The sequence below is a fragment of the Triticum urartu genome, chromosome 2, assembly GCF_003073215.2.
Source record: "Triticum urartu cultivar G1812 chromosome 2, Tu2.1, whole genome shotgun sequence".
NCBI lineage: Eukaryota > Viridiplantae > Streptophyta > Magnoliopsida > Poales > Poaceae > Triticum > Triticum urartu.
This window is the reverse complement of record NC_053023.1, coordinates 463789133-463812683: the sequence shown is the minus strand read 5'-3', so window position 1 is coordinate 463812683 and position 23551 is coordinate 463789133. Positions and strand designations below refer to the sequence as shown.

At 52.2% G+C, this 23551-nt stretch overlaps 1 protein-coding gene and 1 non-coding gene across 2 annotated transcripts; both read right to left on the bottom strand.

Annotated features, from left to right (window-relative positions):
• Window positions 1-4763: 4763 nt before the first annotated feature.
• TRNAV-CAC lies at window positions 4764-4837 on the bottom strand. The gene has a single exon. It is a non-coding gene; the product is annotated as a tRNA-Val (tRNA).
• Window positions 4838-4934: 97 nt separating this feature from the next.
• On the bottom strand, window positions 4935-5551 carry LOC125537908. Its single transcript, XM_048701234.1, has one exon. It carries the CDS (start codon window positions 5389-5391, stop codon window positions 5182-5184), a length of 210 nt encoding a protein of 69 aa, XP_048557191.1. The 5' UTR covers window positions 5392-5551; the 3' UTR covers window positions 4935-5181.
• Between the last annotated feature and the right edge of the window lie 18000 nt (window positions 5552-23551).

Sequence of the window (23551 nt, the reverse complement as noted above, 5' to 3'; positions counted from 1 at the left end):
GGAGGAGGTCTATTCCTTCGTTGACCGTGAGAGCTGGTCATGGGCTAAGTTGGGACTCCCCTGCAGGGATTTGAATTTTTGAAAGCCGTGCCCGCGGTTATGGGCAGATGGGAATTTGTTAATGTCCGGTTGTAGATAACTTGAACCTTAACTTAATTAAAATGAATCAACAGTGTGAGTTACCGTGATGGCCTCTTCTCGGCGGAGTCCGGAAAGTGGACACGGTGTTGGAGTAATATTTGCGCAGGTTGCTCTCTAGTTATTCGTTCGCGCTTTGCCTCCTCTTCTCGCTCTCTTTTGCGAACAGGATAGCCACCATATATGCTAGTCGCTTGCTGCAGCCCCATATATTTACCTTGCCTTACCTATAAGCTTAAATAGTCTTGATCGTGAGGGTGCGAGATTGCTGAGTCCCTGTGGCTCACATATTACTATTAAACCAGATGCAGGGCCTGATGATTCCGCTTCAGGTGACGCGCTTGAGCTCAAGTGGGAGTTCGACGAGGACTCTCAATTATACTATGTTTCCTTTCCTGATGATCAGTAGTGGTGTCCAGTTGGGGGTGATCGGGACCGTGTCGCATGTTGGGTTATCTTTTATTTTGGCGCCGTAGACGGGCCATGAATGTTTGGATGATGTAATGTTATTTATGTACCTTGATTGACGTGACGAGTGTAAGCCAACTATGTTATCTCCCCTTTATTATTTATATTACTTGAGATGTTGTGAAGATTGCCTAACTTGCGACATATGCCTTCAATGCGATTATGTCTCTAAGTCGTGCCTCGACACGTGGGAGCTATAGTCGCATCGAGGGTGTTACACTATCTTTCCTTGTAACATGGTAAAAACTTATATTAACATTATCACATAAATGGGAGTATGTCTTCTGTTTTTTATGTATGATATATTCATGTCGACCAATTAGATCAACATCAATCTTACAATCGAGTAGGGCCTTGTGAATAACAATAGAGGGGGAGATGACTCGAAGGGAGTACCATGACTAACTCGGATCTACCAAACTATGGTTTTGAGAATGACAATTCAGAATTCTTGAGTCCTTCATGAGGGTTTTGGCCATTTTATAGTCCTTCTAAATGTCATAATTGTGGTTGCATGCTTGAAGGCCAAGGACTTTCAACAAGCCCTAGTAGGTTAGCTTCACTAGATAGTATGGCGCGCTCTGTTGCGCCCGTTATAGTTGTTTCCGACAACTATTAGATTGGCTTGGACGGGTTGCATTAATGCGCGAGAATAGTCATATATTTTTACAAAAGATTAATTGTGTGTCTATCATGTGCATATTTTCTTTTCTTTTTCTCACTATTATCGTGTAGATTAGCTTCACTAGATGGTATGGCTAATGGATATGTATAAGAGGCCTACGTCAAGCGCATCAGATAAGAAAGAAAATGCCCATGACAGGACGGCCATTAACGCCTCATTTTTTTCTATTTGAAAGACAAATATTTTGATTAACAGGTTAAAGCATCTTATTAAAAAATTAAAAATTATATACGCACATATAAAAATGTTCATTGTGTATTTGCAAAATATGGTCATCATATATTTAAGAAATGTTTATCAATATTAAAAAAATGTTCATCAGCTATTTAAAAAATATTCAGCATGTATTCTAAAGTGTGTGTTGTGTATTTAAAAAGTGTTTTTTGTTTTAAAAATGTTCAACGTGTGTTTAAAAAGTGTTCACCATAATTATTCATCGTGAGTCTGAAAATGTTCATCGTGTATTAAAAAACATTCACCATGTTCTAGAAAAATTTCCACTGTATATTAAAAAAAGTTTACTTAAATAAAATTTATTACCCAAAAGGGAAACCTGGAATAAATCAAAACTTGGACAAAGAGACAAACAAGAGAAACAAAACAGGAAAAAATGCAACTGAAGGTAAAATAATGGTTGAGATGGGCTGACCCGGAACATAAGCTCTTCGTCCACCATCTGACGAATTGATGTGGACTTGAAAAAAAATCCAGTATGTATTTTCTTTCCTTATTTCTATTTTTTCTGAAAAATTGTTTGTTAGAATTTGATAGTTATATAAAGCGCTGTGAGTATTAGGCTAGTGTGAACTAGGTGGTGGTGCCTAACACATACTCTCTCGAAACAGATCCTAACTCCGCCTTATAGATAAAGCACAAACCACACCAAAATACATAGCCAAATGATACAAAATAGTGAAGTAGCCATCTTACACTGTAGAATTCAGGATATTCAGACAACCTAAACGCACAGGACTATGGTGCCTAACGGATAGGCCCTACCCGCAACCCTTACCACAGCTAGGCCAGCACCTGCAGGCCCATAATAACACAACACAAAGGCCCACCCGCCAGCCACCATGGATTTGCAGACACCCTCGGCGTTGGCCTGGCCAGCAAGGCATAAACTTGAAGAAATGCTTACATATTTCTTGTAAGTATCTTCTTAAGGTAAAGAAAAACTTTCATAACTTGGCGGTTTAGCGTTGGCTTGGCTAGCTAGCCAAAAACTCAAATAAATTCTTACATATTTCTCGTAAATACATTTTTAAGGTAAAACAAAGCTTTATACTTGACGGTTTTCGACATATCACCTGGGCACAAACATCCATCATGCTTACACTAGAATATGTATGTCCTCATTGGTTTCCTCCCATAACCCAAGGCCGTTAGGGCAAATCTTTTCCTTAGACTTCATCAGCGAGCTCATGGATTCGTCTCCCCTCAACCTTCCGCTCCCCTCCGCTTTGGTTAGCAGTTGAGGTTAGAGTTTTTTAGTCCTTGCAGGTGCGGCGCTCGAGGCAGATAACGACGCTTCTTCTTCGAGTTTGTCTTTCGGCAGTGACAAAGACAAGGGGGTGAGCAGCGCCACCCCCCCCCCCCCCCCCCCCCCCCCCCAACGATTGAGCGAGCCTGGACACCTAGTGTGCAATAAACAATGGAGATGGAGTTACCACCAATTGATTATTAAGAAATAATAACATCTAATACGTACACATATATTCCACCGCTGCTAAACAGGAGGTTGAATACATATCCTATATAATTGATACATTGGATTTTTGTTGTTTTGGTTGTGTGATTTGTGACATAAAATTCCTATTATGTCCTGTACATGTCCTAGAAATTATCATGATCGTGATGCAAATTATCTTGCACTAGTTCCTATTGGTGATGCAATTTTTCTGATGTCGAAATTATATAGTCTATCCTTGCTGCATTTCTCAATCCTTCATCTGGCCAACGAAATACCAAGGTTTCCCATAGCACTATCAATTACATTATTATCTCTTTCAGTTCTTAGCTTGTAAATTTTAGATCAGATTTTAGCTCTTTTGATTGTGTGATATGTGATGTGTATTCTAAAACTTGCGTTCAACTATTATGTAAAGAAAACCCCCGCCAAAAACCATAATGATTAATGGCGGACCACTTTGCTTTGGCATTGTATCTTAATCTACATTGAAGGCAAATTAACAGCTAAGTTATGTTCTGTTAAAATTGTTGTTATTTTTTATCTTAATGGCAATCATATAGTTGAATACAATCATACTTATATAATGTCTAATTGGCATATTATTATAAAAAAAATCCAACTTGGTTTGGCCTCCATATCCAAATCCTATCTTCGTCACTGGACCTGGCCAGGCCCCCTATATGCTCAAATCCTGGCTTCACCCCTGTCTTCCGGGCTCTGATCCTCTTCGAGTTCATCTGTCTCGTCTGTCTGGATGTAGTCGATGAAACTCCAACGTAGATCCCTGTCGTCTCGTTGAGGCGATAAGGTAAATGTTTCTCGTTATTTGACGAGATTTGATGTCAAATGCTTCAAATCTATGTAAGGGTTCAACGACGACAATTATGGCTCTAGGATGCCGGTCCTCATGGGCATGTGCATAAAGACTTTTTGATTGTAATCGACAAAGTCAAGTTGGCTTCGGTAAGGGAGTGGCGACAATGACGCTTTGGCTGCAATAGTGGTCGATCGGTGGTCGCAAAATTTCAATGTAATTTTAATTATGTTTGAGATGTTTTATAATGTGTACAACGGTCATCCAAGTTTCATATCCTTCAGAAAAATTCTGAATTTTTCTAATATAATTTTAGTGCTATTTTCCATATAGGGGGTCACCCAAGTTTCATATCCTTCAGAAAATTTTGAATTTTTCTAATATATTTTTAGTGCTATTTTCCATATAGGGGTGTGTGGCACCCGAGAACCACAAATCCTCATCCGTATGGCATGTCGCTTTAATTTTGTCTTTAACGCTACCTCGGCGGAGGCGTTTGCTTTGCTAAGGACTGGAGCTCGTCGAGAAGTTGGGTTGCACTCGTGTAACAATCACGTCCAACTCTCATGAGCTAATCAATGAATGAAATGGAGAGATTGAGATCTTTGGTAAGCTACTCCTATGAGACTCATTTAATTTTATTGGCTGAGAAATAAAATATCGAGAGGCTTTCTCTTAAAGAAAAACTAAGGCCTCATTTGTTTTACAGGATAGGTAAAGTGTAGGAACAGGAAAACTAGAGGAATAGAATGCCTTGTCCAGCGAAATTCAACGGATAGCAAAACAGAGGAATTCTCACACAACTGCTATTTGATTGTAGTATAGGAAAACCACAGGAACTTATGCCTGCGTCCTGTAAATCAAACAGACACCGCAGGAAAATTTCCAGAGGATCTAAATCCTACAGAAAATCCTATGCAAATCAAGCAAGGCCTGTTTCAAAAATTAAAATTGGAAAAAAAAATTGTCTGAGCCCAGGTTCGAACTGGGGACCTTTAGTGTGTGAGACTAACGTGATAACCAACTACACCACCCAGACGAGGTACTAACCGCTGAGGCAATTTTTTTATATATTCTTCTTTGAAGTGTAATCGGAACCTCAACCAACGCCTGAACAACTCGAAGGCAAAACAAACGACCAATCGAACCGTACTCGAATTTTCAATCGAGCCTATATATACGAGTATAATAACGCAACACGCCGTACGCAGCATCGATCTTTAACACCGGTTACAATGAAACCAAAGTTTAAAACCGTACCACCAAATCGGATTACAAGACCCCACAACCATCGCTGATAGCTCTGCAGACAGACAGATCTTAAACTAAATCCAGCGGAGGAGCTCGAACCGATCGATGCTGGCGGCGGGCGGGCGCGCCCGGCTAGCCGGTGTAGACGTGGACGCCGACGGCGATGAGGAAGATGGTGACGAGCGCGAAGTAGAGGACGGCGTGGATGAGGATGGAGAGGCCGCTGGTGTGCATGCTGCCGAACTCCGCCACCCGCCCGCGCCCCGGCAGCGTGCACAGCAGCCCCGGCGTCAGCAGCACGAACAGCACCGTCGCGACGATCACCGGGCCCCAGTCCGCCATCTCCCCTCTCCTCTCTCTGATCTGTTCTGTCTAAAAACCCCAAATCTTGAGCGAGCCTCTGGAATTTTTTCTGGGAACTCTCCGGGATGTGTGTGTGCAGTGCGGCGGAGACGGGGGAGGTCACGCATTAATGTGTGCCTCTCCAGCTTTGCTCGCAGAGTGGGGGGAGTGGGTGGCCGCCAGCTCAGCTTCCGATGCCGCTTGATATGCCCGTGACATGTGGGCCGAAGGTTGTCCTGAACGTCTTGGGGCCCACACGACATTGGCTAGGTAGAGGCGTACTCTCTTGTGCATCGGGTGGGGAAAAGGATACGTTCCGTTCTAGTCGAGGAAACCTTTGCGTGCGTTGCGTCGCGTTGCCGTGGGCGTGGATGGAAGGAACCAGAAGGAGCTCCCGTGGGTCCGGGCCGCCGAAAAACAAAAGAATGAGCGGTGGAGGACATATCCGGTGCACCGTGCACCGACGCCGACGCAGCAGGTGTAACTAACAGGTGAATGCCGATCGAAATCACTCGCTAGTCGCCACTACTTCCTCTGTTCGCATTTACCAGGCTCCCTTATATTTTGAGCGAAAGTTTAAACATAAATTTTGTATTAAAAAAAGACTACTCCCTCCGTTTCTAAATATATGTCTTTGTAGACATTTCAAATGACTACTACATACGGATGTATGTAAACATATTTTAGAGTATAGATTCACTTATTTTGCTCGTATGTAGTCACTTGTTGAAATGCAAAAAAACAAGTATTTAGGAATGGAGGGAGTAGTATAAATGTCCGTACGTCGCAACGGATGAAAAATATAGTAAAACCTGCTCTGTATGATAGTGCGTGCCATTTCCGATATACAGTTCTGATAAACATTAGTAAAAAGTTTATATTGTTATCGCTTCTCAAAGTATGAAGTGTGGATGTAAAGAAGCCACCCTAACATCCTTCATCTGATGGAAGAGTAGTGGTGCATGAAACAGTCTAGTAAACGGTTTTGTATTACAATTTTTGAAAAAACAAAAAAAATTCTTTTAAAATAATTAAACAATTTTGAAGTTCTTTATTAGAGTTGAAACATGTTTTGAAAATGAACATTTTTTGAACACATGTTTTTCTGAAAGAGAATTTTAAATTTTTTTGATCAATTTTAAATAATTTTTTAAAAAGATGGATTTTTTTGGGAATTTTGAGCTTTTTTTAAAGCATAAACATATTTAAAAGCATGAATTTTTTAAAGCAAGAACAATTTGAAACACTCCTTATCTTAAAAAACCCACACATACTCTGTCTCTGCAATTAAAAATATAATTGTTGGTGTCCATACCATGTAGTATAAAGTTGAGAAAGTGGCAGGGATGTCCTTTGATGGCGCCTCCTTGAGCTTAGTACTATCATCGGGTGAAAGAGAAATGGCGTAACTGGTTTTAGCAGGATGTACAAACGGTGAAATTGTTATATACTATTCGAGAGTTTAATAACTAATCCAAAAGTTTTTCTTAAAATTTTTCAAAAGATTTACAAATGATTTTTTTGGATGAAAGACGGTGGATTTTTTTTTAAAATGTTGGTTATTTGATTTGCAGGATTATATTCCGTTCCTTTTCTTTTGCACTATTTGAACTTGGCCATCATCACCAAAAAAGCAAGTTTTTCTATGCTGCCCATCACAAGTAAAACTCGAGTGGATTGTCTAAAAAGGGTAAATTTTAACATGCACCGTTGTCACATTCTCTCTACTCTTCATAAGAAATATTTATTATTTCACTCACTTTTACTTATTATATTTGATGATTGTATTCATAAGATATGGTAGGCTTGAACATTAAACTATTTACAATAAGGGCATCTCCAACATCGGCCCGCAAATATCTTCGGTGTATGTCCGTTTTTGTGTCCGGCCGTGGTGCGCGGTCATAATGCCGGGAGAAACATATAATGCTAAGCACAAAGTATCCAGTTGGGTGGAGAAAAAGTAGGTGGGGAAAATGCATGTGATGGGCTATTTGTTGTATGGTGTCTAGTTGGATAGGGAGATCATGCATGTGAAGAGAGAGAAAAGAGAGGAGGACCACACAGAAGGTTTTGGTTGGTCAACTGTATATCCAGACTTTGATACATATCCCCACGTTTTTCTATACTTTGCTGGAAATCAGACCTCCGGTTTCGCAGACTGAAATGAGTCCTCATTAAATTGCGAAAGTAAATAAATATGTTTAGTCGAACATATATTAGTGTTTTGCGGGTCTTTCTTGAAGATGCCATAATAACAAAACAACAACAAGTAATTATATCTCACGTTTGTCTACACTTTAAACAGACGTTCAAACCGTTTTTTGGACCGATACGGCTCTTCATTAGATTGCAAAAGTAAATAAATATATCTTATGTTTTATGGGATAGCAAGTAATTATATGGGTGCTAGCACGCATGGCAACCTCTAGCGGCTTCTGGTCGGTGCAGTCATTAAAAAAAAGCAAATCCACACCAAAGTCCCTGTAGACATCGCCATTCCTCTGCTGCTGCTCTCCTTCCTTCCTTCCTCCTTTTCTCTGCTCCCACCCATCAGCGCTGCTCTCCTTCCTCTTCTCACCCAACGTGCCCTTCTTGCTCTAGCCTATGGCGCCGCGTTCCTCTCTCTCTTCCCTTCTCCAAACATCTAAATCAAAGCACCACTGTCCCCTCCCTGCCCCCGACGTTCGTTCCATTGACCCCGCCTCTCTCTCTTCTCCTTCACCAATGTGGCTGCACCCCTCTGCAGCAGCGGGACTGTAACCACCGCTTATCTCTCTCGATCTATAACATCTCAGTGGCTTACAGATCAGAATTCATATTCAAATTTATGAGGAAGCGGAAGAACGAGAGGAACACGACGCACACCAGCCACTCGCTATCCTATCCATTGACCGAAGCCATTTCGTCCAAGCCACTATTACAACGTTACACGGGTTTACTTATACACCTGTCTAGGACCCATTCCGGCCCAAATGACCGAGCCGGATGCTTCTTGCTCCCCTTGGGCCTGGCCTGGTAGCTACTTGCCGGTTCGCCCTGTACCGAATCATGCCTTGTCGAAGTAGTAGCTGTACAGTCGCTGACAATCCCCCTGGAAGAGAAGCGGCTTTGTACGCCCTCGATGCGACTATATCTCCTACGTGTTGAAGCACGACTTAGAGGCATAATCGTATTGAAAGCAATGTCGCAAGTAAGGTAATCTTCACAACAACCCATGTAAATAAATAAAAGGGGAAAAGATACATAGTTGGCTTATACTCGCCACGTCACACAAATACATGAATAACATTATAATCATCCAATGCACTCATGGTCCGACTATGGTACCAAAATAAAGATCAACCCCCACATGCGACAAAGTCCCCGATCGCCCCAACTGGGCACCACTACTGATCATCTGGGAAAGACACGTAGTAACGACGAGAGTCTTCATCGAACTCCCACTTGAACTCAAGCGCATCGTCTGGAGCGGTATCATCGGTCCCTGCATCTGGTTTTGGAAGTAAACTATGAGTCATGGGGACTCAGCAATCTCACACCCTCACGATCAAGACTATTTAAGCTTATAGGTAAAGTAAGGTATGATGTGGAGCTGCACCAAGCGACTAGCATATATGGTGGCTAACATATGCAAAAGAGAGCGAGAAGAGGAGGCAAAGCACAGACGAACAACTACGATCAAGAAGTGATCCTAGAACAACCTACGTCAAGCATTACTCCAACACCGTGTTCACTTCCCGGACTCCGCCGAGAAGAGACCATCACGGTAACACACACGGTTGATTCATTTTAATTAAGTTAAGTTTCATGTTATCTACAACCGGACATTAACAAATTCCCATCCGCCCATAACCGCGGGCACGACTTTCGAAAGTTCAAATCCCTGCAGGGGAGTCCCAACTTAGCCCATCACAAGCTCTCATGGTCAACGAAGGATATTCCTTCTCCCAAGACAATCCGATTAGACTCGGCATCCCGGTTACAAGACATCCTTGATAATGGTAAAACAAGTCCAGGAACACCGCCCGAATGTGCCGACAAATCCCGATAGGAGATGCACATATCTCGTTCTCAGGGCACACTCAGATGAGACTAGCTACGAGTAAAACCAACCCTCAAGTTTCCTCGAGGTGGCCCCGCAGGCAGCTCAGTCGGACCAACACTCAGAGGAGCACTGGCCCAGGGGGGTTTAAATAAAGATGACCCTTGGGCTCCGGAAACCCAAGGGAAAAAGAGGCTAGGTGGCAAATGGTAAAACCAAGGTTGGGCATTGCTGGAGGAGTTTTATTCTAGGCGAACTGTCAAGGGGTTCCCATTATAACCCAACCGTGTAAGGAACGCAAAATCCGGGAACATAACACCGATATGGCGGAAACTAGGGCGGCAAGAGTGGAACAAAACACCAGGCATAAGGCCGAGCCTTCCACCCTTTACCAAGTATATAGGTGCGTTAAGATAAACAAGATAATATTGTGATATCCCAACAATAAACAATGTTCCAACAAGGAACGATCTCCGATCTTCACCTGCAACTAGCAACGCTATAAGAGGGGCTGAGCAAAGCGGTAACATAGCCAAACAACGGTTTGCTAGGACATGGTGGGTTAGAGGTTTGACATGGAAATATGGGAGGCATGATAAGCAAGTGGTAGGTATCGTAGCATAGGCATAGCAAAAGAGTGAGCATCTAGCAAGCAAAGATAGAAGTGATTTCGAGGGTATGGTCATCTTGCCTGCAAAGTTGTCAGAGTTGCCTTGATCCTCGTAGGCGAACTCAACGGGCTCCTCGTTCACGAACTCGTCTTCCGGCTCTACCCAAACAAGAACAACAAGCAAACGGAACACAATCAACCACGTGCAATGCTCAAACAATGTCGGGGGTTGGGTGCGACATATGCCAAAGGATGGCTTATCATGGTGGGGGCGAGTAGAACGTCGCCGGTGCCTGGAAACGGGATAAGGCGAAGGCATGCACGCCGGCGAATCTTACCCAGCTTCGAGGCTCTCCGTGGAGATAATACCCCTACTGATGCTCTACGGGGGTCTCCGCATGATCACTATGGCAAAGTGTGTACACGGTTGCTCCTTGAGCTGTTTCCTGGAGGTAGGAGAAGGCAAGGCTAGTTCTCTCCTTCCTATATGATCTGGTCTAGTGCTAATGGATTCCACCCCTTTGCATGGGTGCCCTGAGGGTTTATATAGGCCTACCCCCAGGGGTACAATGGTAATCCGGTTGGACGCGGGCCCAGCCGTCAGTCTCTCTAGCCGCCGTCTAATCCGCCGACTCCTGGGGCCCGCCGACTAGCTCGGTACGGAGCCGACAGGCCGCGTCCGCCGCGGGCGGGTCTTGCCGGCTGTAGATTACTGTAGTCGTACCTCTAATGACGCGGGCTCGGTCATGGGGTCATGGCGACAGCTCCGCCGTCTGGCGGGCGATCACTGTGGCCACTCCCTGTCACGTCTGGTTAATGGCGCGTGGGGCCCGTGGGAGGGGCCGGCCGACTCCTGGGGGCCGACTCCCAACTGGGCCGACTGGTGGCGCTCTCGCCGTCTTCCGTACGCCCGCCGACTGGTGGGACCCGTTGTCCCTGGGCCGTACCGGCAAGCCGTCGTGGGCACAGGACTCCGCCCACTGGGGCTGACGTCAGGGCCGGCATGGCAACAGTGTCGCACCGGGCGGAGATCTCCGCGGGTACGGCGTATTGTGGCCACACCTGCCCTTGGAAAAGGGTGGGAGTGGACCTTACTGTGGCCACTCCCCGTCCCGTCCCTCTTTATGAGGGCATGGGGGTTGTTGGCGTCGCGGGCCGACTCCCCATGGCCGGCTTCTCTGGAAGTCGCCAGTTAGGAGTCGGCTCATCCTGATGTCGTCCTTGTGACTCGGCAGCAAGTGGGCAGTTGGATGCCTCGCAGCCGACTCTCAGAAGGCGGCTCTTCGTCCTGGGGTCTTGAGGGGTGCAGCCTGCCCCGATGTCTTGAAAGGTTCTGGGCCTGGGTTAGCCTACCTGTGGTCTATTACTCCGACAGTAGTCCCCAAAGCTAGTGAGGCACCGAGGGCGATATGTCGAGGAGCCTCAACAGTTTCTTATTTCCGGCGGTTGGATCTGGGCCTCGCTAGCCGTCTTCCATCAAGCCGACTAGTTGGAGCCGGACTTGCTTAAGGCCGACTTGCCCCTAAAAAAGTTTGAACATCATGGCGGAGTCCAGGCGGCGTGCCTGATAAGCCTCCGGGTTGCCGCCCGTTGTGGACCCGTCGCGAGGCGCCACGTGGCTGAGCTAGTCTGCCCACCCACACGTGCGACGGGATAGGCCTACAGGCGGGGCCTGCCACTACCGCGCCTCGGCATGTGAACGGATCTGTTGTGGCCGTGCGGACGGTTGGGGTTCCCGCGCGGTTATTGCACGCAGTAATTTCGTGTGGTAAATCGTGGGGGTCGTGGGGTCCTGGGCGTAGTTAATCCCACGACTGCCCCCTCGGCCTCTCAGCCCATGATCCTACAAGTAGGTGGGAGGAGGGGGCGGCGACGCACGCGCGCCCATCTTCCCTACTCCCTTTTGCTCCTTCTTGCTTCTTCTTCCTCTCGCCGCTGCTGCTCTGAACCACGCCGCGCCCGCAGCGATGAGCTCTTCCTCCGCCGCCGTGCCTCCTGTTGTGCGCTCCGGAGTGTGGGACGGCTCCGAGGTCGATGACGACGACGTCGAGATCCTTCGCAAGACATGACATGGAGGCTGCCCGACAGGGGCTTAGTGCGGGTCTGCCTCGCGCCGGAGGGGGAAATATCGCCGGCGCCGGAGGAGGGCGAGCGGGTCATATTCTGCTCGCACCTTATGCGCGGCCTGGAACTGCCGGCGAGCGGCTTCTTCCGCTCCTTCTTGGAGTTCCACGGGCTCCAGCCGCACCACCTTACTCCGAACACGGTGGTGCTGCTGGCTGCCTTCGCCACCCTATGCGAAGGCTTTCTCGGCGTTCTCCCCACCATCGAGCTCTGGAGTGAGTTCTTCCAGTCCAAGCTCGGCACACACGTCGCCGGCGTGCCGGCCCAGTGCGGTGCGTTTATCGCGATGCGGAGATCAGTGGCCGACAATCCGTTTCCCACCATCGCACTGATTAAGTCGGTGAAGATGTGGCAGCGGTCCTATTTTTATGTGAAGAACGTCGCCCCAGAAGGCGACTGGGTCAACCTGCCGGCTTACGAAGCCGGCGCGCCGGCTGGAAGGCTCCCCAGCTGGTCACACCGAGCCAGGACGTTGTCTCCTGCTGGTGCCACCGCCGTCGCGCAACTCCGAGTGCTGACGCAGTCGGAGGGCTTGATCCGGGGCCGACTTGCTGGCTGCCTTCGTGGTGCGCCGAGTCCTCCCACTCCAAGGCCGACCTCACCTGATCTGCCAGATGAGCGGTCATCGGGACCCGAGTCGGATATGCTCCAAGGACATGCCTCACGCGGAGGTGGCGGACACGGTGAACTACATCACGAACTGCGGTCTCTCGGTGGATTGGCGGTTCGGCAAGGAGCTGTACTCACGCGCCAACCCCCCGCCTATTATAAGTCGTCTTCCTTCTTCTTCTGTTTCTTTTTTTGCCGAGTCCGACTTGTCCAGTCTGACCGTTTTTGTTTTGAATCAGAACCCTCTTGTCCCTCCTTCGGCCGGCACCACTGGTCTGGCTCTTCAGTTTGTCCCCGATCGGGCGGAGAGCGACATTGACGATCCTGACTTGGGGGCGGCGGCCATGGAGGCCGATGCCGAGGGAGGAGGAGGAGAAGCAGGCGGCTCCAGGCCTACGACCACTTTCGCCGACTGGCCTGACGACGATGCCAAGGGAGAAGTCGCCCCGCGTCATCAGCCAAAGGTTGGCCAGCCAAGCGCGAGTTCCTCCGCCGCCTTGGACGCTCAAGGCGGCGCGAAGAAGCGCCGGGCCGGGCCGAGTACACTTGGTGGCCGGTCGAAGAAATTTAAGGCAGCAGCCACCGCGACCAAGCGGGAAGAGGCGGCCGCGAAGGCCAACCGCTTTCGCAAGGAAGTGAAGAAGCCGCTGCTGGTCTCTGCGTAAGCGCCTCCGTCCCTCATCTTTATTTTCTCTTTGTTGATCTCTTCTGAGTCTTTCATATGCTTCCCTCACTTCAGAGCTCCCCTCACTCTTGAGAGGGTTGCCGCCGCCTCCGTTATGGGGTCGGCGGAGACGTCTGCCGCTACTCGGCGGATTGACCCCGCCGCCGACCTCCAGGAGGCGACGGAGCGGAACGCGTAGGAGAAGCGCGAGGAGGAAGAGGCTGCCCGTCTGGAGAAAGCGGAGGCCGAGAAGGCGGAGGCCTCCACCCTGAAAAAGCTGGAGGAGGCCGAGGCCGCCGTCGCGGCAAGGCGGCAGGCTAAGTAAGTCGCGCACCGGCGGTCGGCGGTGTCCGTCACCCCTCTGAACTCTGCGCCGCCGCCCTCGGAGTTCACGGGGCAGTCAGGGGAAGCCGGCGGTGAGTTCCCGATCGTGGAGAGGGGCGGCGGCGACGCCTCCATGCCGGACGCGGTCGTGCCGCCACCGCCACCCCCGCCGCTGTCTAGGAGCGTGCAAGGCAAATAGCCGGCGGACTCGCCCTTGCCGCCGACTGAAGACAAGGTCGTGGCAAGGCTACTCCTTCAAGTCGGCTCGCCAACGCGCCGCCGTCTTGAGAAGGCGACTTCGGCGCCACGCCCCTTGGAGACCGGCACCGCTAGCTCGACGATCCCAGACGCCGAAGTGACGAGCGTCGCGCCCATTGGGTGGGTGCGAGGAGGCGGCACGGGCCCGCTGAACCAGGCGCTTCTAGATGTCCAAACAAAGCCGCGAGCTGAGAGCGACGCTATCCAAAACTGCACCAAGGCGCACCTGGCGTCGCGGGCAGCCATCCGGGTATGCTTTCTCCTTTGTCTTTGTTTTCTTGTTCCTCTCTATGGGGGCGCGCCAGCGCACCCACTGGGTGTAGTCCCCGAGTTTCGGGCCGGCTCCTGAGCAGGCGGCCCGGAACTCCAATTGGTGAGTTCCGGGTACTAACTTTTGTTTGAAATACTTGTCGCAGGACTATCACAACCTCCGTGTCACCGCCTTCAACTGCAACGTTGAAGAGCTGGGCAAGCGGACCGCCGACTTGTCGGAGAGCCGGAGTGAGTCCTTTTTCTTCTTTGCGGGGGCGCGCTGGCGCACCCGCGGGCTGTAGTCCCCGAGATTCGGGCCGACTGCTGAGCACTCGGGCCGGATCTCCCCGGCGACCTTCTTTCTTGATGACTTAACGCCCTCCTTCTTCTTTCTCTTCAGATGCCAACTCCACTCTTCAACAGCAGCTGAGCGAAGCCAACACCGCGTTGCGCGCCAAGGGGGAGGCGTGCAGCAAGCTCGCCGCTGAGCGCGATCTGCTGGCCGCACAATTGGCAGAGCAGAAGGAGCTGCTTAAGAAGACGCAGAAGGAGGCGGAAGAGGAGGAGGCCGCCCTCCTGGCTGAGTTCGCGAGCGAGCGCTCCTCCTGGACTGACAAGGAGGCAATGCTGGCCTCCGGCTTCCACGAGATCGAGGACCTCGTCGACGGTGAGCTTCTTTGCTTTTCTTCTTCGAGCCGCCGACTATAGGTCGAGCTGACTCCTGGTTTTTTGACTTGTTCTTCATTCTTTCCGTCTTGGCAGACTTCTTCCCCGGCCACTCGCAGGCCGCCATTCAAGCTATCGAGGCTGATCGCAAGGAGCGAAGGGCGGATGGCGGATGGCGCGGAGATCGCCGCTGATGCCCCCCGAACCCTTGACGAGCATATTCTAAGCATTGGGGCTTGTCTGCGGCCGGCCCACCGGATGCTGCGCGGGTTTCAACGTGTCGGCGCCCAAACGATAGCTGCCTTGTGGCCAGACATGCAGGCTTCGCGCATCCCCAGTTGGACTGCGGACTGGCTGGAGGTCGCGGCTGGCCGTCTTGAGGCCTGGAAGGGTTCCTCGGCCCGGGCTGGAGCGCGCCGAGCCTTGGAATTCGTCAAGGCGTGGTATCCGGGGCTGGACCTAGACCGGCTGGACACACTCCGGTCAGAGGCCCAGCCGGAGCTGGCAGCCGCGGAAGACGCCCTTGTCAAGCGTGCGGTGGCGATCGCCGAGTACACCGACACCAACATCTTTGTCCCCGAGCGGGCTGAAGACGGCGGGGAGGTACCGCCGAAGTGGTTTGGGATGAACCCAGACTACGGCGAGGACTCGGCTGAGGTGATCGGCTCCAGTGTCGAGGAGGAAGACGAGGCGGAGGACGGAAGCGAGACGGAGGCACCGGAAGACGGAGCGGACGACCAGCCTCAGCTCGACCGCGCCTCCAGCAACGAGCTGTGCCCGCCCGAGCCGACTACCGCCGGAGGTGATCAAGCCGAGACCGCCCAACCGGCCGCCCCAACATCCAACACCGCCGTCTCCTCCGATCCTCCGAACCCGTCTGCCGCCTCCTAGGCTGCCACCTTATCTTTGTTTTACCTGTTTTAGTAGTCTTTGAAGAACTTGTTAATTCGCACAATTCCACCCGCGGGGTGTATTTTGAAATTCTGCTCGAAGATTCGGCCAAGGGCCTTTGTTATGTAAATATTCATCCGACTTCTATCTTTTCTTGCTCATTGCTCTTTTGGCTTTTTCCTTTGCTGCCTTCCCTCAGTTGCCGTCTTTGTCAGTCGGACAGCCGCTCTACGGACTGCTGCTGGATCAAATTCTTGGTCACTTTGGGAAGGCAGGTACTTAGCCGTTTTAGAGTTGTTTAGCAAGTCGGATAGAAGGCGGCAAGCCAACTGTTCAAGAGTCGGTTTGCGAAAAAAGGCTAGAAGCCGGCTTTAATTTATATTTATGCTTTGAGTCCTTAGCCATTTTTCATGTGAACGCCCATTCTTCCTTACTCCTGCCCACCACACAGTCGCTCTGCGAGCTGCGACTTCTGACAGGAGATGGCTTAGGCGCCACACACTACTTGTCCGGCTGCAGGAAGCATTTCATAGCGCAGGGCGGCAAGTCCCCGGGCCGACTAGTCGAACCCGGTGCCAAGCGGCATAACAAAGAGTAATATACTCGAAGACATAATTCTTATCATATAGATAAAAGAGGGCAGTTCCCGAGCTCTTCTCGGGGGGCCCCGAAGTCTTGGTACTTTTAATACAAAAGGTAGCGTGGTACATACTGCTTTTAACTGTAAAATTTTCGGAGGAGATTTGCATTCCATGGCCGCTCTGTCTCTTTGCCGGAGTCGTCCCTCTTGCGTGCTCGGGGCTTCTGAGTGTCGATCAGGTAGTAGGAGTCGTTGCCCAGCACTTTGCTGATGATGAAGGGGCCTTCCCAAGGCGCTGGCAGCTTGTGCTGGCCGGCTGTTCGCTGGATCAGTCGAAGCACAAGGTCGCCCTCTTGGAAAGATCTCGGCCTGACCTTCCTGTTGTAGTATCTGCGCAGGCTCTGCTAGTAGATGCTGGACCGGCTGAGTGCCAACAGCCGGCCCTCTTCCAGCAGATCGATGTCGTCTTGACGTGCTTCTTCTGCTTCTTCCTTGGTGTACATGGTGACTCGCGGGGAATCGAACTCCATGTCCGTTGGGATGACGACTTCAGCACCGTAGATGAGGAAGAAAGGCGTGCAGCCGGTTGACTTGTTTGGAGTCGTGTGCAGACTCCAGAGGACGGCTGGCAACTCATCGAGCCAGCAGCCAGCCGAGCGCTTCAGAGGCTCGACCAGTCGGGGCTTGATCGCGGACAGGATGAGTCCGTTTGCTCGCTCCACCTGGCCGTTTGACTGTGGATGGGCGACGGACGCTAGGTCCAGTCGGATGCCTTGTGTCGCGTAGAAACGGGCCAAGGCGCCTTTGGCAAAATTCGTGCCGTTGTCGGTGATGATGCTGTGTGGTACGCCGTACCAAATTGTGATGTCGGAGATGAAAGTCACGGCAGTCGGTCCATTTAGCTTCTTGATTGGCTTCGCTTCTATCCACTTGGTGAACTTGTCCACCGCGATAAGTAAGTGAGTTAGGCCACCTCGTGCCGTCTTGAATGGTCCCACCATGTCTAGGCCCCAAACTGTGAAGGGCCAGGCAATGGGGATGGTCTTGAGTGCAGAAGCCGGCTGATGCGGCTTGGAGCGGAACTTCTGGCACCCTTTGCATTTTTGAACCAATTCCTTGGCCTCTTCTAAGGCCGTTGGCCAGAAGAAACCGTGTCGGAAGGCTTTGGCGAGAGTGGTCTTGAAGCCGCATGGTGGCCACACTCGCCTTGATGGATGTCTTTGAGAATTGCCTGGCCTTGCTCTGGCTCTACGCAGCGCTGGTAGACACCGGTGACCCTGCGCCTGACCAGCTCTTTGTTGACTATGGTGTAGGCCGCCGCTTGGCGTTGTACTTGCCGAGCTAAGATCTCATCAGTCAGCAGCTCTTTACTCACTAGGTATTTGAGGATGGGCTGGGCCCATGAGGGTGCTGCTATTTCTTCGATTGCCAGAACTGCGACTTGGACGAGGGCGGCTGGGCTGGGAGGCGGCGGGCTGGAGACAGCAACCGCTTGCTGGATTAATGAAGTCCCCGGGCCGACTGGTGCAGCCCTCGGGCCGAGTTCTGGAGTCTTCGGACTGGCTGCCGCAGTCCTCGGGCCGGGTTCTGCAGTCCCTGGGCCGGCTTCGACTGTGGCGGCTTTGGAGCCATCTGCCAAAATCCTCGTACCGTCTGCCGGAGCTCTGGAGTCGGATCCGACTTCTTCGGGAGGAGCCGGCACAAAGATGGAGTCTGATTCTGGTGAAGGCTTGACAGACGGCTTGAGGAGGCGCTGAAGGGCGACGCCGGATGGTATTGCTTGGCGGGTAGAGCCGATTCGTGCCAGGGCATCTGCCTGGTCGTTGTCGTTTCTTGGCACATGGAGGAACTCGCACCCCTCGAAATATCCACTGAGTTGCTGCACAAGAAAACGGTAACTCGCCATGTTTGAATCTTTGGCGTCCCAGTCGCTAGACGACTGCTGGACCACTAAGTCGGAGTCGCCATAACACAGGATCTGATGAATGCCAAGTTCTTTGGCAAGCCGGAGCCCGTGAATGAGCGCCTCATATTTGGCGACGTTGTTGGAGGCGGCGAAGTGGATTTGCAGTGCGTATTTGAGCTTGTCGCCTTTAGGAGAAGTGAGGACAACGCCGGCTCCCAAGCCGGTGCGCATCTTGGAGCCGTCGAAATGCATCCGCCAATGGGTGGAGTCGGGCGTTGGTGGTAGGTACTGGGTCTCGGCCCGGTCGACGAGGAAGTCGGCCAGTGCTTGTGACTTGATGGCGGTGCGGGGCTGGTAGTAGATGGTGTAGGGAGCCAACTCTATGGCCCATTTGGCCACTCGGCCAGAAGCATCTCGGCTTCCGATGATCTTGGCAAGTGGGGCCGTGCAGACCACAGTGATTGGATGCTCTTGAAAGTAAGGCTTCAATTTCTTGGCGGCAAAGTGCACACCATAGCACATCTTCTGGTAGTGGGGGTAGTTCTGATTGGAGGTCGACAGCACTTCGCTCAGGTAATATACCGGTCTCTGGACAGGTAGTGCCTTGCCTTCCTCCTTGCGTTCCACTACAATGACTGTGCTGACTACCCGGCTGGTGGCGGCGATGTACAGGAGCATAGGCTCCTTAGGAGTTGGAGCCTCCAGAACGGGTGGAGTAGTCAACATCTTCTTCAACTGGAGAAAGGCTTCGTCCGCCTTGTGGTTCCACTCGAAAAAGTGGTCTTCTTCATGAGCTGGTATAAGGGGAGAGCTTTCTCGCCCAGTCGACTGATGAATCGGCTGATGGACGCCAAGCAGCCAGTGAACTTTTGCACATCCAGCAGTCGGCTGGGTACCTCCATCCTCTCAATGGCCTTGATCTTTACAGGGTTGCACTCTATGCCGCGTTCAGAGACCAGGAAGCCAAGGAGTTGGCCGGCTGGTACTCCGAAGACGCACTTCTCAGGGTTGAGCTTGATTTGGAATCGGCGCAGGTTCTCAAAGGTCTCCTTGAGGTCTTCCAGCAGTGTTCCATGCTTCTCCGTCTTCACCACTACATCGTCCACGTAAACGTGGGCGTTTCTTCCGAGTTTCTTGAGGAGGCACTTCTGCATGCAACACTGAAAGGTGGCGCCGGCATTCCTCAAGCCGAACGTCATGGTTAGGTACCAGAAGGCTCCAAACGGTGTGATGAAGGCGGTCTTCAGTCTGTCAGCCGGGTTCAGCTTGATCTGGTGATATCCTGAATATGCATCCAAGAAGCTCAACAGCTCGCATCCGGCTGTGGAGTCTATCACCTGAACAATTCTCGGCAAAGCAAACGGGTCCTTGGGGCAAGCCTTGTTGAGGCTTGTGTAGTCAATACACATTCGCCACTGCTTGTTCTTCTTCAATACCAGGACCGGGTTGGCTAGCCACTCTAGAAAGAATACTTCCATAATGAAGCCGACTACTAGGAGTCGGGCTATCTCTTCTCCGACAACTCTTCTCTTTTCTTCTGATAGGCGGCGCAAGGGCTACCTGACTGGCTTCGCATCAGATCGGACATGTAACTTATGCTCGGCGAATTCCGTCGGTACACCTGGCATGTCTTTGGGGGACCATGCAAAGATGTCCCGATTCTCATGGAGGAAATCGACGAGCTTGCCTTCCTATTTGCTGTCGAGGTTTGCGCCTACGACAGCGTACCTCTCTGGGTGCTCCGGATCCAAGGGTATCTTCTTTGTCTCTTTGGCCGGCTTGAACGAACCCTCAGCCTCCGACTCCTTGGGGTTAGGCGACACCTCTAGCTGCTTGCCGGCCATCGCCACAACCCGGTCAAGGAGCCGCTTCTCGGTCGCGATCACCAGGGACTCGGCCAACCGACTACTTTCAGCCGCACAGGCAGACGACTTCCGGTAGTCGCCGGCTATGGTCAGAATCCCCTTGGAACTAGGCATCTTCATCTTGAGGTAGGCGTAGTGGGGGACCGCCATGAACTTGGCCAGGGCGGGTCGGCCAAGTAATGCATGGTATGGGCTCTCAAGATCCACCACCTCAAACCAAACTGACTCTTAGCGGAAGTGATCTTTGTCTCCAAAGAGGACATCAATCAGGATCTTGCCGATTGGTGAGCAGGAAAGGCCAGGAACAATGCCGTGGAACACAGTCCGGCTGTTTTGAAGCTGTCTTTGCTTGATTCCCAACTTCTCCATGGTGTCCTTGTACACGATGTTGATGCTGTTGCCCCCCGTCTATCAGAACTCCTGAGAAACGAGCAGCTCGTCTATCCGTGGCAAAGGTGGCATCCAAGACCAAGCCATAAGAGTCCGGACTCGGCATCACCTCTGGGTGATCAGCTCTGCTCCAGCTGATAGGATTCTCGGACCAGTGCATGAATTCTGGTGTGTCTGATGCTACTGCATTCACCTCTTGCTGCTGCAGTCGCCTGCCGCGTCGATCATCAGCCACGCTGGTAAATACCACGTAGGCTCCGTGCTCTTCGGGCTACTCGTCTTGTACTGCGCTGACTGGCCTGACAGCCGACTGCTGGGGCGAAGGCGGAGGCTGCTGCCCAGCAGGCGGGGGAGGTAGGAGGACGTCTCCTTTGGCGATCTTGGTGAGCCAGTGGCACTTCCGGGTGATGTGGTTCGACAGCTTCGCGCCGCTGTGGAACTTGCAAGGACCATTCAGAGTCTGCTCGTATGAGAAAGCCGGCAACCAGTTGGGCTTGCCGCCTTTCTATCGCTTGGGTGGAGGCTGCCCATCCGGCTGCTGGTCTTTGACTGTCGCCACCTGCCGGCTACTAGAAGCCGGCTGCGGGGCCTTGCGCTTGTGGTCGCTTGGCTGCTGTCGCTGACTGGCATCTCCAGCCAGAGTTCTAGGAGCCCGAGGGGCCACTTTGCCAGTCGCACTAACTTGAATCTCCGCCTTCATGGAGGAGTCGGCCGTGGAATACTTGTCTGCTATGATCAGCAGCTCGTCGAGGGTTTCTGGCTCGTCGCAAAGGAGCTTGTGCTTGAGGAGGGTGCCTTCTCTGCACCCGGCGGTGAAGTACTCGATAGACTGCACCTCGTGCACGCCCTCGCAGGAGTTCCGAAGCTCGGCCCAACGCATGAGGTAGTCGCGAGTCGACTCGTTAGGGCTTGCATGCACAAGGAAAGCTGACGAGGCTTGGGAGGACGCTTGTACGTGCTTGTGAAGTTGCGGACGAATGCATCGGTGAAATCGATCCAGCTGTTGATGCTGCGGGGCTTCAGGCTGTTCAGCCATGTCCGGGCCATGCCCTGGAGCATGAGCGGAACGTATTTTACGGCAACACGCTTGTTGCCGTTCGCTATGTTGACGGCCGTGGAGTAGTCAACCAGCCAGTCCTCTGGCTTCATGGAGCCGGTGTACTTGGGCGTGTCTCTTGGGAGCGTGAACCCTTTGGGAAAGGGCTCGTCTCGAATGCGGGCCCCAAAACAAGGCGGACCCAACTCGTCTTCTTCTTCCAGCGCTAGGGATCGGTGAAGTCGGTCGATTCGGTGGCGGGCGTCGTTTTCTCCAACTCCCTCTCGGCGGCCAAGGCGGTCGCCGAGAGTCGGATGGTTAACAGGCGGCGGGGAGACTCGCCTTCCCTTGCGGGGAGGAGGAGGTGGACAGTCATTCCGTCGTTCCACTGCTCTTGGGCGGCCGTCTTGGTCGTGCTCTATGGTAACGTGAGTCCGACTGCAGCTGACAACCGGATCCTTGTCTTTTCTTCCACGGGCGCCGCCAGTCGGCGTCTGAGACGTCGCGCCTTGGTATCGGCGTGGAGGCAGGTCGTCGTTTTGTCGCCGCGGCGCCTCTGTGCGGTAGCCGCGTCGAGGAGCCGCTGGACTCACTCCGTCATCAGGCGGCGCTCTTCGCCCTCGAAGTTGTCCAGCTCATCCGCCGCCGCCTGGGCGGCTCGAATGTTCTCCGCAGGCATGGCGTATACAGGGCGATTTGCCCCGAATAGGTTGGCGATGGCCACGCCGCGCTGCTGGACCGCGCCTAGGCGGTTGGGCCCAGTTGGGGCTGGCGAGCCACCTACAGCGCGATTCATCTCACGCTAGTAGGCTACTGACAAGCGTCTCATGCTAGCCAACTTCTTCACACCTTCGACGAGCTGAAGGCGGCGCGCCTCCAATGTCTCCGCGTCAGCGTCTTCCAGAATGGGCGCGGTCAGGTCTTGCAGTGCCGCGCCAAGTGGGTCATGCGCTCCTCCGCCGGGAGGCTCGTCATGACCGATGACGAGCACCTCTGTGACGGTGCTTCTGTCGCTCTCCGCGCGAGGGAGCGGCTCATCGTAGACCACCACATTGGTGGGGAACGCGTGGAGCGACGCGGTGTCGGAGTCGACTAGTATCGGGTCGGTGGAGCCTACAGACTCCAAGTCCACAGCAGGCTCGCCGGCGACGTGGAGTTGGTCAAGGAGGCCCGCGAGGAGGCTCTCGGGGCCGCCCGTGCCTGCGTCGGATGCAGGCTCCTCAGAGAGGCGAACCTCGCCGACAAGATCGGCGAGGCAGCTGGCTGCACAGGCGATCTCAGCGCCGTGCAGCGCGTCGGTGCAAACTCCGTCTGGCGTGCCGGGCTGGCTGCGCTCGCCAGGGAGGAAAAGGGTTCCCGTCCAGAGCAGGTCTCTGGATGACGGTGCACCAGGCCCCACGGTGGGCGCCAAATGTCGGGGGTTGGGTGCGACATATGCCAAAGGATGGCTTATCATGGTGGGGGCGAGTAGAACGTCGTCGGTGCCTGGAAACGGGATAAGGCGAAGGCATGCACGCCGGCGAATCTTACCCAGCTTCGGGGCTCTCCGTGGAGATAATACCCCTACTGCTGCTTTGCGGGGTCTCCGCATGATCACTATGGCAAAGTGTGTACACGGTTGCTCCTTGAGCTGTTTCCTGGAGGTAGGAGAAGGCAAGGCTAGCTCTCTCCTTCCTATATGATCTGGTCTAGTGCTAATGGATTCCAACCCTTTGCATGGGTGCCCTGAGGGGTTTATATAGGCCTACCCCCCAGGGGTACAATGGTAATCCGGCTGGACGCGGGCCCAGCCGTCAGTCTCTCTGGCCGCCGTCTTATCCGCCGACTCCTGGGGCTCGCCGACTGGCTCGGTACGGAGCTGACAGGCCGCGTTCGCCGCGGGCGGGTCTTGCCGGCTGTAGATTACTGTAGTCGTGCCTCTAATGACGCGGGCTCGGTCA